This window comes from Apium graveolens, chromosome 10, assembly GCF_009905375.1.
Source record: "Apium graveolens cultivar Ventura chromosome 10, ASM990537v1, whole genome shotgun sequence".
NCBI lineage: Eukaryota > Viridiplantae > Streptophyta > Magnoliopsida > Apiales > Apiaceae > Apium > Apium graveolens.
In genome coordinates, this window is record NC_133656.1 from 176623690 (window position 1) to 176641380 (window position 17691).

Below are 17691 nucleotides of genomic sequence, written 5' to 3' on the forward strand. Positions count from 1 at the left end.
TCAGTCGAATTGTCTTAATCTCAGCCGTTAATTCCCTGTACATTATCCATCGAGTATACTTACAGTTTGTAAGCATTACACGACGGATAATGGGTGGAATTTTAACAGTTTATTTTTTTAACGGCTATTTTAGACAATTTCTATTGGTTACTCTATTTTACTTTATTATTTTTATCAGTTATTTTTGAGATAGTATAAAAGCTTATTTCATTGCAATTGTTTTCTTTTATCATTCTCAAATTCAACTGCTCTAATTTCATTCTCTCTCAAGCACTTACTCTTCTTCTCTTCAAGCTTTTATTCTCTAATAATGGCACCTGTTGTAAAGATTATGTCTCAAACTGGGTTCATTTATGAGAAGAACAATTTCACTGCATTAGTTAACAAGGGTATTCAGCAATCGGATGACTATCACAAGATGATGGACTTTGTGAAGAATTGCAAGCTCAAATATACCATGTTGGAATCACCCACAATCTTCTGTGAAGTTGTTGAAGAGATGTGGACCACTGCCAACTACAACTATACTGACAAGACCATCACTCTAACCATCAAAGGTAAAGAATTCTGTATCAATAGTGATGTGATAAAAGCATGTTTCAAAATTCCTGATAATAATGTAACCTCACCACACAATGACACTAATATTATAAATATGCTTAATTCCATGCACTATGCACTTCCTACTTCTAAACTGAGGGATATTAGGAGAATGGATCTTAGGAAGGAGTGGAGTTTCTTGTGTGATGTAGTTACAAAGGTTTTCTCAGGAAAGATCAGTAATTTTGATTCAGTGAATATTTCCATGCTTAACATGCTATATATGCTAGTTACACATAAATTTTATAATTTCAGTGACCTTGTCTTGTTTGAGTTAGGTTTTAAATTAGGTGAGTTAGCTAAAAGAGGTAAGAATGTGTATTATGCTAGATTTCTTATGTTATTGGCTAACCACCTCTGTGAAGAGATTGTGCTTGAGAACCCTAACAACAAACTGGATTGTTGGGTTCAAGAGAGAAGGCTCATTGCAGATTTGAACAGGGCCAATCATCACAAGGATGTGCCAATGTTCTACTTTCCTGTAATGCAAACACCTCAGGTAAGTGAGGTAAGTTCATCCATCCCTACAACTATTCCAACCTCCACAATTTCTTTGAGTTCAGGAGTAGCTATGGCAACTGTGCCAATGACCAAACAATTTCCTACCAAAGCTGCCAAACCTACTACTATTTCCAAATCCAAATCAAAGAAAACCCCCTCTGGTATCTCTCGAAAGATGCCAGTTGAAAAATCCACAAAAGCCAAGGAGGGGAGTGTGAAGGAGGGAAAGTCAGGTGAGGGAAGGAGTGAACATCAAAGAAACCCCAAAAATAAGGTTGGAGAGTTGAGTGAATCCCAGCCTAGCCATACTACAGTTTCCCAACAAAATGCAGTACTTAAAAAGGATAAAAGCTCACTTCTAGCTACATCCTCCCAAAAGGATGTAGTTATTGAACAAAGCTCTCAACTAAGAGCACAGGCCAAGAGGGTTAGGGACACAAACTCACCCCAAACTTATACAAGAAAGAAGAAATCTAAAAACTCTGGGGATGCACAAGATACACACACAGTGCAAACTGGTGCTAAAGACACAGTCACTGCACCTTCTCAAGTTCAGTTTGATGTGGCTCCAACAAATGTGGAGTCACAGCCAAAATCTCTAGTTATAGAAGCACCTCAAACACCATACTCACCAACAAATTCTCTGGGTGCGGATATGATAAAAATATCAATTCCTGATTCCCCTTATTTAACTCTGTTGGGGAAGCCAAAATCAAGTGCAAGTGAGCATCATCTTTTAGATGATTTGTTGGCTCACTTGCCAATTCTTTCAGAAACTGTTGTGTCACCTGTGCCTAAAATTTCTTCAATCAGCACAGAGTCAACAATAGTTTCTCTTCCCACCTCATTCATTTCTACTCTCTCGACGGATATTGCTCATCCGTCGAGTAGTGATTGTATCCCGACGGATAAGCCTAACAGCAGTTTTCCGTCGGATAGCAAAAGCACTCACTCGATGGATATCACTCATCCGTCGAGTATCTCTGCACAACTTCAAACTTCAATTATTTCAAGTGCAGAAGATTTAGTGGTTGTACAGTCACTCTTAGGATTAAGAGAGCAGAGTGTCTTGAGTGAGAGGCTGGGTTGCTCCCAGGCAAAAGGAGAGGAAATGAGTGAAAATCGGCAATCCATTTCTTCAGGATTGGCAAAGGGGAGTGAGAGGAGTCCCACCTTAGTAGGTGATGGTGAGGGTGTGAGGGTGGGAAGCTAGGGTGAGACCCTCATGCAACAAAAGAGAGAAATGAGAGAAAAGCAGGTACATAGGGTATAAGGATGGATCCAGCCATTGCTCATGAGTCAATGATTGTGGATGATGCAGAAAAGGAAAGAAAATTTCAGCAACATTACAAAGCTGTAATTGATAACATTTCCTTGGATGCTGACACTTTTACTTATCCAGTGTCAGCCTATCAACTGTTGGTTGTTCAGGGCAATGAGGAGGCAGAGAAGACTCTAAATCTAGTACATACTTCAGAATCTCTACAAAGGGATAAAGCTGTTGTTAATTTAATGCCTTCTACAGTTGGTGAGCCATCTGAAGAATTTGGAGTAAATTCTAATGATGATGACTCTGTTTCATTTGATGGAAGCATGAACTTAGGGGGAGATGAAGGCCCAAGCTCCATTCCAGATCTACCTGAATGGGCATTGACAAAGGAGTCTACACCAGGACAATTCAATGTATCCTTGGTTAAACAAATCATGTCTATTCAAAAGGCCATTCTGAACACCTCAAATGCTGGTACCAAGGCTATTCTTCAAGCCCACCTAGATTCTCTACATCTTATGAAGCTACAACAATTAAGACAGAATCTGAGTGTGGATGAACTCAAAAAGGATATAGCTGACTTGAAGACTTATAATTCTGAGAAGCTGGATTCAATAATGCCCTATGGTACCATGCATGATCTGCTCCTGAGACTGAGAAGATAATCAGATGCTGAAAAGAAGCTGGCCAAATTGGAGGACAGAGTTCAAGTTATTGAAAACTCTGTGGCCACCATTCTTCAAAATCAACAGTCTCAGACCAGTCTTCTAATGCAACTGGTTATAGCACAAGGCTTGACTTCTCAACTTGATGATAACAAAAAGGGGGAGAAAGGACCAAGTGAGGAGGAGAAACTTCAGATACAAATCAGTAAAGTAATTGTGCCTTCAATTACTGTCTCAAAGCCACCAGTTGCAGATGGTATAGATCTGATTCAAGCAGCAACGGCTAACTTGAAAGTTGCTGAGAAAAAAAAGTTGAGTTTGGTCAATTGGAAGAAGATTGATGAGGAGATATAGAAAAAGTTTGAACTTGTCAAGGAGCCAATTAAGTCAGCCATCCATCACTCTCAAGTCAAGCAAATTAGTGTGAATGAGATGAGCATGCAATATCTGGAAAGAGGACAATCTTCCTGCATCAAGTCTCCAAAGGCTGAAATGACTCTTAAACCAAGGGCAAACTACTCAAAATCATCCTTGAAGAACCCCTTGGACACTGTGTATGAGACACCCAAGCCTGATGAGAAGAAGCTTCTGTCAAGATCAATTGTCTTCTATAAAGATCCAGCTGATTTAGTCTCTAAAAGGAGGATTGCTAAGATTTTCAGAAATGGGAAATAAATTTGTGTGGTGGCTGGACATCCTCAATTAGCTCAAGCAAAGAGAGAAGAAAAATCTAGATTGAAGTAGGAAAAGAAGCAGACTGCTCTAGATGCTAAAAAGGCTAAACAAAAGAGAGAGCAGATTGTTATCTTGGCCAAGCTACATGCTGTAAATTCATCACAACAAATTCCCTCTCAACCATCTGAAGCAACTGAATCAAGGAAGCAAGTTGAAGAACAGAAGAAATCTCCAAGAAAGAAGCAATTGGCTAAAAGAACTAAAAGGAAACTGGATATTGTTAACAAAGAATTGGAAGATCAATTTCCTAAGGAATCCACACCAGCTACAACTCAAGCATCAAAGCCCTCAGTGGTATTTGAAGACATAAGGGTGGTGGATCCCTACAGGAATATTCATGGTGAACCTATTGTGCCCAAGGATGAGCCAATAGAATGGGAGAACATACCAATTCCAGACTTCAATCTACCAATCCTTAGCAAGACAAAAAGGACAAAGTCCAGAGCAGTCAAGAAAGTGAAGCTGTCACCTCTAAAATCCAAGTTTGTAGTTAAAGCTCAGACAAAAGTCAATAAGGGAGACTACTTGTACTTGTGTGACATCAAAGAATTTTCTGATCTAAACCTCTATCTTGATGAACTAGATGAAGTAAGGAGTATTGATGCATACAGGAACCTACCTGAAAGGTTAGTGTTCAAGTACAAAGGAGGAAAGGAGATTCAGTGGCCACTTCACAGGATTCTTCAAGAGAGCCAAGTTGTACTGATTAAAGTTTATTCATCCTTCAAGAAGAACTTTGGGTTCAACATCACTGCAAGAAGACTAGTATTGAAGAAGATTGAAGAACTAAGGAGTGTTAGAGCTAAAGATGCACTCCCAAAGACTCTTATCATCCCATACATAGGGAGAAGAGTGCATCTAAGGCCCTACTGGCTGATGGAGTTCATAGATGACAAAGGGGTGAGAAGATTCTTCGGATTAGAAGACCAATTGAGCATCTCCAGCAATGAGACTCTCTTGAAAATGCAAGAAAGGCTAAATCTCTCAGAATCTGATGAACTGGAATTCCACAGGCATCTTCAAAATCAGATTGATGAAAACAACAGAAAGCTTGGAAGAAGATCCAGACCTTCAAGAAACTAGAAAAATCTGCTCAGGCTAGAGGAGCATCTTGAAAATGACTGTGAGCCAAACTTTGTACATTTTGTTATTTGAAGCACTTTTCAGTATTATCTACTTTTCTTTAAAGCTGTATGCTTAGGGTATTTTGTTATCATCAAGTATCTCTTAATTTATGGCTACAATTCCAGTAGACATAAATTGGGGGAGATTGTTGTGCATATATTTTGTACTTGATGATTACACAAATAAAACACCTAAGTAGATTTTACTTAGTGAAATAATGTAGCACTCGATGGATAAGGATTATAGTCCCGACGAATAAATCATTATAGTCCCGATGGATGATGACTTATTATCCATCGAGTGAGTAGCTTATGTAATAATGAGTCTGTAGCACATTTCTGCATACACCTTTGTATAGATTATGTAGTACCATATAAGTCATGATTGACATTAACTAGATATGCAGAATAGGTTGATTAATTGTACATAGATGATGTCTTGTAATTCTGCATAAATGAATTGAAGTCAAGTGCCAAAATAGCTACCGACGGATGATTAACAAAGCCATCGACAAATGATCAAATAGCTATCAACGGATGTTTAATATAGCAGTCGACGGATGATCAATGAAGCCATCAACGGATGATCATAAAGTCGACGGATGATCATGCACTAAACGGATAAAGAATTCAAATATCAGTTGACAGTAACAACTGGTCACATGCATCGAAGTGTATGCAAATGGAATGAGGAAGCCTATTAACTGGGTAATAGAGAACAAAGTAACAAAGCATTAGACCCGATAGTTTTTATAATGATCCTATCTTTTGTATTTGTAATCTTGGTAATATATAAACCAAGAAGTAGCAAATAGAAACTAACATCTGAGATACAAAAAGTGAGAATCATTTGTAAGCAGAATAATTAGCATTTCTCTGTATTCTCAGTAGTTCATATTTGTAAGCAGCTGTGAGCATTCTTGCACACAGAGTTCTCTCGATATAATATATATCTCTGGTGGAATTGTTTAAATCCACCAGAAAGTTTTTAAAGACTCTTATTTTTAATTACTTGTGTTTTGGTTCACTTAAGTTTTTATTCCGCATTGTGCTAATCAATACACTTATATATATATATATATATATATTCGAGTTTGAACATTTTTATTTTAAGAAAAAGATTCAAGAATTCCATTCAACCCCCCTTCTGTAATTCTTGTTATATTGTTAAAGGACTAACATTATGATTGTTACCATTCTCCCTGTACATCTTTTCTAAAACACACAAAACAATTTCTAAACTTATCGTCAATGATCGAAAAACACAAAAATTAAACATGTAAAAAAATTATAAAAATAAATATCTAAATCCAGTATAATTTTCTAATACACATCCGATAGTCTATAAGATCGCATCCTAGGGAATATGTACTAGTCCCATACCTAATACACTCTGATGGACAGTCTGCTCCTGATACCAACTGCAACAGTCCGACTTTTCGTACTATTAATTCTAAATACACAACTTAATTAAAACACATTATTTTATTCAAAAAATCAAAATATCACAAAGGTCAAAAAAGAGGTCAAACTTATTAAATCAAAATCATAAAAATAGAGACGCAACTCCATAAATTCGATATTAATTGTCTAAACAGATAATCAAATTTATTTTCTAAATATGAAAGTCTTTATTCTAATTCAAAAAGTACGAAACTAAGCAACACAAATCTCCACAGTGTTCTCATTCCTTATTCTTAATATGCTCCAAATATTCCGAACCTGAAATATTTAAATGGGTGAGTTACAAAACTCAGCAAGTACAAATTGATTAACTCATTATTAGAAGAATAATGGGTATTTTTAATAATTTAATTTTCTCAAATCGATAATAATTTTGCAAAACATTTTCTTAATTAAATCCAAACCAAAGTTCTATATTTTAAAATACACAATTTAAAACAGTACAAAACAAAATTTATCACAGAGTAGAATAGAGTAAAACGGGAAAACGATAATTCTTATAAAATACCACATTCTTGATCTACGACCACACTTCACAAGTAGTCGACATCTTATTCTTATTTTTATTCTTTATACCCTACTTTTCCAGAGGTCGGCATCTAAAATTCAATAATTACACGGTCGACATCTAAAATTCAATAATTACGCGTCCTTAATAGGTATCTAAAGTTACAAACTTATGCGCCTACTAAGGTTATCTAGGGCTAGTTCTGAACTATAACGTAAATTATGAACGGGTTCAAAAATATAGACATCAGGTTCTAAAATTCACCTATACTTATATCTTATAATTCTGAAACCAAAGTTCTTATATCTTATACGAAATCAAAAACATAATTGAAATATCTTTTACCGAAATTAAAAGGAAATCAAAATTACTTATCTCAAAGTCAATACTTAAAAATCCGAAATTAATAACAGGAGAAATTTCTAAAATTACATTATATTTAATAGATAATTAATACTTAAAAAATATGCCAACATCATTATTACTCCCTGTTGATAAGGAATTAATCAAACAAGTAACACATTTAAAGGATCTTAATTTAAGTTGTGTTTTATGATAAAAATTAAAACAATTGGACCTTAATTCACTGACATGTGAATTAAAAACAAAGAAAGAAAAGCATGCATGCACGTAAACTAACCATATAATTTTAAATTAACTTGAAAACTAAAATCGTAACAATTCGATGTATATATATCCTTTTTCTTTAAAAGAACAATTTAATCTAGACATAATTTTATTTTCAAAAACAAATATTATATTAATAATTTAATGGGCATGTGATATAAATTTACACTTAGTCATGAAATTCTTGTGTACATGGGAGGAATTAAGGAGTGCCAAATATTTGTTAAACATCACTTATTAATTAAACTAATAATAATAAGCTAGGCCTGTCAAAGAAAATTTGACAACTCATGTTAACAACCAAATGCAAAAATCAAAATGCATGCATACACTTATCAACAATACTAGCTCGCCAAATAAGCAATTAATAATTTAGAGACATGTTCAACAGAAAAGAAACTAAAAAGAATATGTACTTATCATTTTTATTGATTTATGTACGGTCTCAATTATATTCTAATAGAGTCTTTATATAGGCACGTAAATATACAATCCCTAATAACAACTAGAAAATAATAAATTTCTTGTAAAAGTTTACAAACTTTTCAAGTAAATTTCAAAATTATAATATTTGATACACACAAATACCTAAACTAAAAAGATTTTATTTTTCTAATTTATTCTCACAGGTTTTTACACAAATAACAAATCTTTTCAAAATTCAAAGAACTTGTACAAAAAATTTCTCAAATATTTTAAATTGACATAATTACCTTATTAATTTAACAACTAATATCTAATAAATAAATAGATAAAAATTTATGATTTTTATATCAACCCTCAATCATATTTACGAATTTCATGTAAAATTACTTAAAATATCTATTTTTTGTAAATTGATGGTCATTTTACTTATTATTAATATTAACTAATTTCTGTTGTTAATTATTTCTTCATATATATTTGCAATCTTAGTAGAACTGTAACTTTTAAAAATATAAAATTATATATATATATATAATTATCTGAAATAAAAAACAACTACTTATTCTAAATATATATACATATTTATATATCAAATAAAAACCAACCCATTATTCTAAAAATTAGAAACTAATGGTAACCCTTCATTTTCTTTAACCAGCCTTTTATATATATATATATATATATATATCATTAATTTCTAATTTTTAAAATAAGGTTGGTATCATCTCCTATATATAAAAAATATATGTAGTTTAATTTTTTGAATTTTAAATGAAACCTTAATTTATAAAATAAGAGTTTTTGGTAGTACTAATATAAATTATTTACATTTTAATATGATAGTTAGATTGGTTAAACTTTTTGGGCACAATGATATAAAATAATAAGTATATTTCTCTAATAAAAAATGGTTTTGATGGTATGAGTTTACTATATATTAGCTGTAATTACAATATTTATCATCATATTAAATGACTTAGAATATTTTCCATAATTTATTTTTCATTTAAATTTTGTATATCATGATATCTCTTCTATATATAATAGGAGAAGAAGGTGATAATTTCATCAGATTAAAAAGTCTTATTAAAAAGACTAAATTATCATTTTTTTAATATTTATATAAAAGATGTGGTTTGTGGGAATCGAACTCAAGTTATTTCATTCAACTATACAATATCTTACGACTACACTATATTATCACATGTGTTTTTTATCATATACATAATAATATGTAAGTGTGCTAAATGAATATTTTAATTAACTTTAAAGATACTTACTTGAATTCCGCAAAAAAAGATAGTTAGTTGAATATTTGTATAGTTAATTTTAGAGAATTGAAATCCAGATATAAAATTAGGCATAGTACATAAATGGATTATTATCTTATTTATTAATCATTTTTTAGTTTGAAAATATATCTCATATATTTTCAACATGTTTTTTATTATAAAAAGTAATTAAAATGTACATATATAATTTTTTAAAAAATATTGAATATAGAATCGCTTATATATAAATAATCTATAATACTCAAAATTTGAATACATGCCCCGGCCAAAAAATATCGTCACATTCTACGTTTAGTAAATTTAAATTACTAGCTCGGCGAGAATATCTTATCAATAATGTGAATTTTTTTAATATCTTATGTTAATATAAATTAATGTGTTTGAGGTATTTATAGGATCAAGTCAATTGATTATTTCTATTAAAATTAATAACTTCACTCGTAACGCATTATTATTTTTGGCATTTGTCCCAATTTTAAGAATATTTGAAATTTGAAATGAGATCTCTCTAGATTTGTTAAAACTATGATTATATATTAAATCGATTTATTTTTCATTTTTCACTTTAAAAAACTAACTTTTTAAAAAGAATTTTTTTAGATCAACAAGATAATATTGTACAAATATTTTAAATTATTTTAATATTTTGAATTATTCAAATAAAAGTTATATCTATAGTATATTGTAGCATTTGATTCAATGCATTTTATATTATGTAAGGAAAAAAACATATATTGTTCAATAATTTGAAGGAATTAACCAGTTCAACTGATATTTATAAAATTTTATCGAACTGAAATTTTTTAATTTAAGAAGAATAGTATAAAATGTTATCAAATTATTATATGATGAAATATTAGAGTCGTAATGAAAGAAACTTAAAAACGGTTTAAATAACGATATAAATACAATTTTTCATTCGAATTCTTGAAAAAAATCATGAATATCAATAATAAGTCTTAAAAATATATAATTCATTTTTATGTTACAACAATGATTGATAACCGATTGCGTAAAAGATATGGATTGTTTGTCAGTGATAATGTGAATACCATATATAAATTTTATAGCAATTTATTTCTTACATAATTTTAATTTTTGAATAATTATAAATGCATGTTATTTAAGTAATCAACTATCTCACTAGATGTTAATAATGATTATACATGTACATAAATAAGATATTTAACATATAAATAATTGAAACCATCATAATTTACTAAGAGATGTAATATACAATAATTTATATGCTAACACACACATACATATAACTTAATCTTACTTTGTTAACACTAGTGTAAATAAAAAACTAACATTTTCCCGTACACGTTGAATTTCAAAAACTAATATTTTTCATTAAAATCAACTTTAATATTAACAATAATGTAAATTTTACATTATTGTATATTATGATTGTAAGTCAATCTGACTTCAGTTATGCATTTTTTATCTTTTTAAATTGAGTAAATTAATTGTAAGTAAGTTAATTGTAAGTTAGTAGTTAACTTAATAATAATATAGAGCAGTACATATAGTTTATTTAAATAAAATTCAAGATTTTGGTTATTCAACATATATGTTAATTTGTAGTTTTTTATTTGTAAATATACTAATTGCATTTTACAGATTAAGTTTAATCGTTTCGTTTTAAACATACACTTACTACCCTGTTTATATTTATTCATTAAATATAAAATAACGGGTAAGAAAAATATAATATAATAATAGTTGAGTGGATATTCACTCATAAAAGTAAGGAAACATTCGAAACTGTTAATGTTATAGTGGGGCTTGTTATAGAGAAATTTTATCTCTATTTTTTCAAAATTTGACTCAAGAGCCTATATACGGATATTGTTGGAGTTGCTCTACAAACATGTGCTCTCGCACGGATTATTATGCTATTATTTTATAATAAGAGATGTGTGATATATTTTTGATATGGATATAAATATATACATCTATCAATCATATAAAAATATTTATACTTATCAATTCAACAAATGAAATAGTTTTATATTTACTAAAAATTGTATAGAGATATTGTAAGTTATATAATTATACAAAACATATTTAATGCTAAGTATTTTTAAATCACTATTTATATATAAAGACCTACCATTTTCATAACCTTAAGAAATTCTTATGAATGATAAAGTTTTTATAATGTAATTTTATTCTAACTTCTACAATAGTATTTTTATTCCAACTATATGTATTATGTTCTTATTTTCAAACTAATAAAAAATCAGCCATTCTCCTAAAAATTTGGTAATCATATAACCATATGATCACTTACATTGACATTTATGATGATAAATGAGATTTAAATCTAAAAAGTATTAGTTATATTGATATTTATAACAATGAATGACATGATATATGTACTAAAAACATAATTACTTAAGAATTGAGATAATACTATAGTTGTTTGTATTTTAAAATTTAATGAAATAATGCAGCACTAATATTAAGAATAATATTAAGAATATGGAGAATAAACAAAGACAGTGAAGCTGCTCCATCCCGTGGTGATGTGGTGTACCTGTGATTTTGACCGACTCTTTTTCTCTAGCTCTCTCGGGTCATTATAGAATCTCACGTGGATGCTTGCTCTCTGCTCTGCCATATTTGGATTTATGTAATTGATGTATATCTGCAACACATTCTTCAAAGTAGGTTTTTGTTTTTTTTGTTATATTTATTTATGTATCCCTGTATATTAGAGTATTAGAGGACAAAAATTCCATTATATTCAAAAGGAGTCAAATTCTATTAAGACACGTCCACCTCTATATATGTTTTCCGATCAAAATACTATAAAATACATGAAATATATTTTACGAATATCACTAATTTAATAAAATTGTTGATGATCATTTAAGTTTAATAAGTATAATGTGTATATTCTGTAATTTGAACAAATCCGTTGCAAATATTTTATAATGTTCTACACTATATTTCAGATTTTGAATAAAAAAATAATTTTTATAAAATATAATTCATAAAATAATAAATTTTGAAATGGTTTTATGCAATATTTTAGTTGCACAACATAAGTATTATTAGGTGGTCTACAACAAAAATGTGGTAGAACTTGACTCTGCTCCTAAAAAATATAAATATACTTTGTGATATCAAGAAACAATTAAAGGAGATGAGCCTAAACCTTATACCATATGCTCCAAAGTTAAACAATTTGCAAAATAAATGGTATGAAAGAATAGCACTAAAATAGAACTACATTAATAGCATTCATTACATTTTTAGGGCAAACATCACAAATACATATACACTGGAGTGTTTTATCAAACATTAAAATCATTAGTAATTTAGATAATGAAAGCTGTTTAGACTTGATACTGTATTTGTATATTATTTCATGTTTCCTACATACGGGCAATAAACATTACTGTCTAATTTCTTTTAGCAAATACCTCCAAAAGTAGGAAAATAATGAATGAAATTGTGTTTGGATCCTCTCTTTTCTTTCCCCTGATCTTCAACTTCTCTCATTCTCTCCTCTTTCCTCATTTCATTACCTGACCGACTCTCTTTGTAACAAGTTTATTTAATTCTTAACTATGAATTTTCTGATGCTTTTGAACTCTGGTTAAGGTTGTATAATCAACTCTGGTCGTGCACTGGTGGCTTCGTAAGTTGCCTAAAGTCAAATATATCTTGGTAATATTCTGGCCTTATTACCATGTTATGTAGTTGAGTACATGAGTATGAACATATATGATTTGCATGTAAATAAAATTATCTTGTGGGTTCAAAATATGAGGAAACATGAACTAGAAAAGCAATAGAACTTCTGTTATTATGACAGTAGTTGGAACATCTTGATTGTACATTCATAGTATGTAAAAGTGACCGTTGCTTATTTTATTCTATAGTTGTTTTCTTTATTAATCCATTTAACTTTCTGCTAGAGTTATAGCCTGTGCATCTAATTTTTGTTCAGGTTTTTAATGATTACAGACACAATCTTTCTCTTTATAAGTTTTTGTTTTATCTTGGTACTTATTAGACACTTCATCTTTCTTGAATAGAAGCATCATTATTGTGCAGGTGGTTATTGATGTTTTTTTTATGTCCTGTAATGGTGTAGGGTACCTGATGTCAATAATGGAGTTAATGTAGAAACACCTCTTCTTTGTCTCTTAAATGACCTTCGCATCCATTATGTTTTAAAAAATGAGTCCTTTTTTCCTCCAAATTTTCGTTATTTTGTTTGTCTTTAACCTTTTCACACCATCTGTCACACAATCTCATGAAACCCAAGCTCTACTAGAATTCAAGAAACAACTCATTGACCCCTTACATTACCTTGATTCATGGAAAGCCTCGGACCCTCCTTGTCATTTCTTTGGAGTTTCTTGTGACAACTATACAGGGAAAATCACTGGAATTACGCTTGAAGATAAGTCTCTATCGGGCCACCTTTCCCCGTCGATTTCCGTGCTCCAAAGTCTAAACGTTCTAGTGCTAACATCAAATTCAATAACGGGAGTTCTTCCAGCAGAGTTAGTCAACTGCAGCAAACTCAAAGTTTTGAATGTCATAAAAAACGAAATGAATGGTAGCTTACCTGATCTATCAAAACTCATCAACTTGGAGGCTTTACATTTATCAGGCAATCAATTCTCTGGGAGGTTCCCAACTTGGGTCGGGAATCTGACTAATTTGGTGTCACTTGGACTTGGTAATAACAGTTATGATGAGGGTGAAATTCCAGAGGAGATTGGAAATCTAAAAAACTTGACTTGGTTATATCTGTCTGAGTCCAATTTGAGAGGCGAAATCCCAAAATCGATTTTCAATCTACAAGCTTTAGAAACATTGGACATTTGCAAGAACATGATAACGGGGAGCTTCCCAAAAGCTTTATCGAAACTACGAAATATCAAGAAGATTGAGCTGTACGGGAACAAGTTGACTGGTCGTATCCCTCCGCAGTTCGCAACTCTCAACCTCTTAGAGGAGTTCGATATTTCTTTGAACCAGATGTACGGAGAATTGCCACCAGAAATCGGAAATATGAAGAATTTAATAGTTTTTCAGTTAAAAAGTAACAACTTTTCTGGGGAACTTCCTCGCGGGTTCGGTGATATGCATAATCTGGTTAACCTTTCCATTTATGGGAACAGTTTTTCAGGAGAACTTCCAAAAAACATCGGGAGATTTTCACCATTGAATGTTATAGAAATTTCTGAGAACAAGTTTGCAGGTCACTTGCCAAAATACATGTGTGCAAATGGAAATTTACAATTCTTGCTGGCTGGAGACAACAATTTATCTGGGGAATTGTCTGATAATTATGCAAGATGCAAGTCTCTAATCAGGTTGAGAATTAACCAGAACCAATTTTCCGGAAAAATTCCAGATGGTTTATGGGCATTGCCTTTTGCAACAGTAATAGATCTTAGTGATAATGATTTTGGTGGAGAAATCTCTCCAGATATAGGAACTACAGTCGGATTGTGTGAACTGATGTTGAAGAACAATAGGTTTTCAGGTTATCTTCCAAATGAAGTTGGCCAACTCACACGTCTCCGAAAGCTTGATTTGAGCAACAATGACTTCTGTGGAATAATACCATCAGCCATCGGTGCCCTGAAGCAATTATCTTATTTGCATCTGAAAAACAATTCATTTACAGGAGGAATACCAGCAGATTTGAGTAAATGTTCTGGGCTGGTTGACTTAAATCTAGCTTTCAATTCGTTGAGTTATTACATTCCAGAAGGTTTCTCTGAGATGAGCTCATTAAACTCCCTCAATCTTTCAAGAAACAACTTCAATGGCTCCATTCCAAAAGATCTCCACAAATTGAAGCTGAGCTCAATTGATTTGTCTAACAACCAGCTGTCTGGGAATATTCACCCTGATCTTTTGATGATGGGAGGAGACCTAGCATTCATTGGGAACAAGAAACTTTGCATCAATCGAGATATAAAGGGTCAGATGAATCTCAGTTTACATGTTTGTGAAAAGAAATATTCGCATATTCACAAACATACGCTTGTTATCTTGTCCATCATCCTACTTGCCTTGGTCTGCATGGTGAGTGGCTTACTGGTTCTGCGCTGTCGTAACTATATACAGAGAGAAAATTACACGACGGAAGACCGTGAAGAAAGGGCAGGAGATTCTGAGTGGGAGATGGAGATTTTCCATCCAGTGCAGTTTGATGCTAAGGATATATGCAATTTGGATGAAGATAATTTGATAGGCACTGGAAGCTCAGGAAAAGTTTATCGAGTTGAAACGGAGAAAGCGGAAGGTACTGTGGCTGTGAAGCAACTGTGTGAGGGGAAGGCAAATAAGGTATTCACAACAGAAATGGGGATTCTTGGAAATATTAGGCACAGAAATATACTGAAGCTGTATGCCTGTCTAACAAATGGAGCTTCAAATTTGCTTGTGTTGGAGTACATGGCAAATGGTAATCTGTTTCAAGCCTTACATAATATAATGGAAGATGGAATGCCACTGTTGGATTGGAATCAAAGATACAGGATTGCAGTAGGAGTTGCGAAAGGAATAAAATATCTTCACTATGATTGTTGCCCAACAATCATTCATAGAGATATTAAATCAACTAATATTTTGCTTGACGAGGACTTTGAGCCAAAGATTGCAGATTTTGGGGTTGCAAAGGTTGTGCAAGACTCTATTAAAGATTTTGATTCCATCTGTATTGCTGGTACTTATGGTTACATTGCTCCAGGTAAGTTCTAAAAAACTTGATCATACTACAGTTATGATCATATGATTTCTAGTTTTTCTAAAACATGTCTGATGGTCGGGATTATAACTCACTTGCACTATAGAACTATAGAACAGAAGAAAAAAGAGTAGTTGAATTATGTCCAATTTTGGTTTTAAAATACATATAGTTTTTTTGTCAGGAAAATACATATAATTTTTTATTGTATTAAATTGAAAAATATTTTTTAATGTTAAAATAGAATTTCAAATCCAATATATATATTTAAAATAATATCAAATTAATCTAAATTTAACATATATCAACTACCAAACCTTTCATTGTATCCTTATATGTGTCATCATTTCTTCAATTATTAATTTAGCTTTATTATTCACTTGCATACATGCTAATTATATCAACATATATATTTGTTTTTTTATATATTGGAGGTGTTTAGTATTGCATCATTGAAGTGGCTTGCTTTGTATTTAATTTTAATTTATATACACAGGATCATTGGTAGATCTAGTATAATAAATGTATCGTTCATGAGTTAGCTAATTAAAAGGGAGAAATAACTTAGTCAAATTAATAAACCATTTGTAGGAAAATCTTCCTGTAAGTAAATCTGAAGTTTTACGGATTTTCAAAATCCTATGGAAGTTGATAAGAAATCATATACAATTGATTCAAGTTTTTTGTGGTCACTAAAGGTATAAGATTAGTGAAACATTTGGTTTTATTCTGAACTCCTTTAGCACTTGGTGTTGGATATTGGTTATACTCTCTATTCGTTTTCGTATTAGTCCTAAATGCATGTAATTCATTTATGATCTAGCCCACTAACATATAATTCTAGTAGAATTGTTAATGAATAAATGGGATTGATATATTTAGGTTAACATTTTTTTATGGTAGATATGTTTAGTTGTAACTACTAGTTTTTCCTGTAGAAATGCATATATATAGAAATCTTTGAGTTATCCTGAAAAGTTATTAACTGCAGAGCTGGCTTATACTCCCAAAATGACGGAAAAGTGTGATGTTTATAGTTTCGGGGTAGTGTTACTGGAGCTTGTTACCGGTAGAAGAGCAATAGAAGAAACAAACGGAGAAGGGAGTGATATAGTTACCTGGGTCTCAGCTCAGGTTGACTGCTATGAACACGTCTACAAAGTTCTTGATCATAACCTAGCTTTGGACTATCACCAAAATGAGATGACAAAGGTTTTAAATATTGCAACACTTTGCACCTCAAAGCGCCCGAGTTTGCGCCCTGATATGAGAAATGTGGTCAGGATGCTGAACGACCCCAAGCCTCTCGGTTTCAAGCTCAAGGAGAAATGTCATGACCCAAATGATATCTATGTGGCTTCAGCCTAGCCTGGCCTGAGTTTGGTTGTCAACTTGTTACTTTGGCAAGTTGAACTGACATGTGTCATGGTTTGTAATATAAATAATCCATATGTAATATAAATAAGCATGTCATGTTTTCACTATCCAAGTTAAACAACTTAACAAAAAGGCTTAATTAACTTTTCAGTCTCAATGTTTACACTAGCATACCCATAAAATCTTGAAGTTTGAAAGCGTACATTTTCAGTCCTCTGGTATCCAAAATGTGCTCTTTTACCCTTGGCCGAAACGGGTCAGAAAACGGTACGTAATGGCGGGGATATTTTAGTAATTATTCAGCCGATATTCAAACACTTTCGAAACGTACTCTTTGGACCTTAAAGTTTGAAATTGTACACATAAACC

General features: G+C 31.7%; 1 protein-coding gene across 1 annotated transcript; it reads left to right on the top strand.

The window, feature by feature from the left end:
- The first annotated feature begins 13336 nt into the window (after positions 1-13336).
- LOC141691341 (receptor protein-tyrosine kinase CEPR2-like) lies at positions 13337-17313 on the top strand. The gene is made up of 2 exons (XM_074496070.1): positions 13337-15948; positions 16937-17313. The coding sequence occupies exons 1-2, from the start codon at positions 13413-13415 to the stop codon at positions 17311-17313; spliced, it is 2913 nt and encodes a 970-aa protein (XP_074352171.1). The 5' UTR covers positions 13337-13412.
- Positions 17314-17691: the final 378 nt, after the last annotated feature.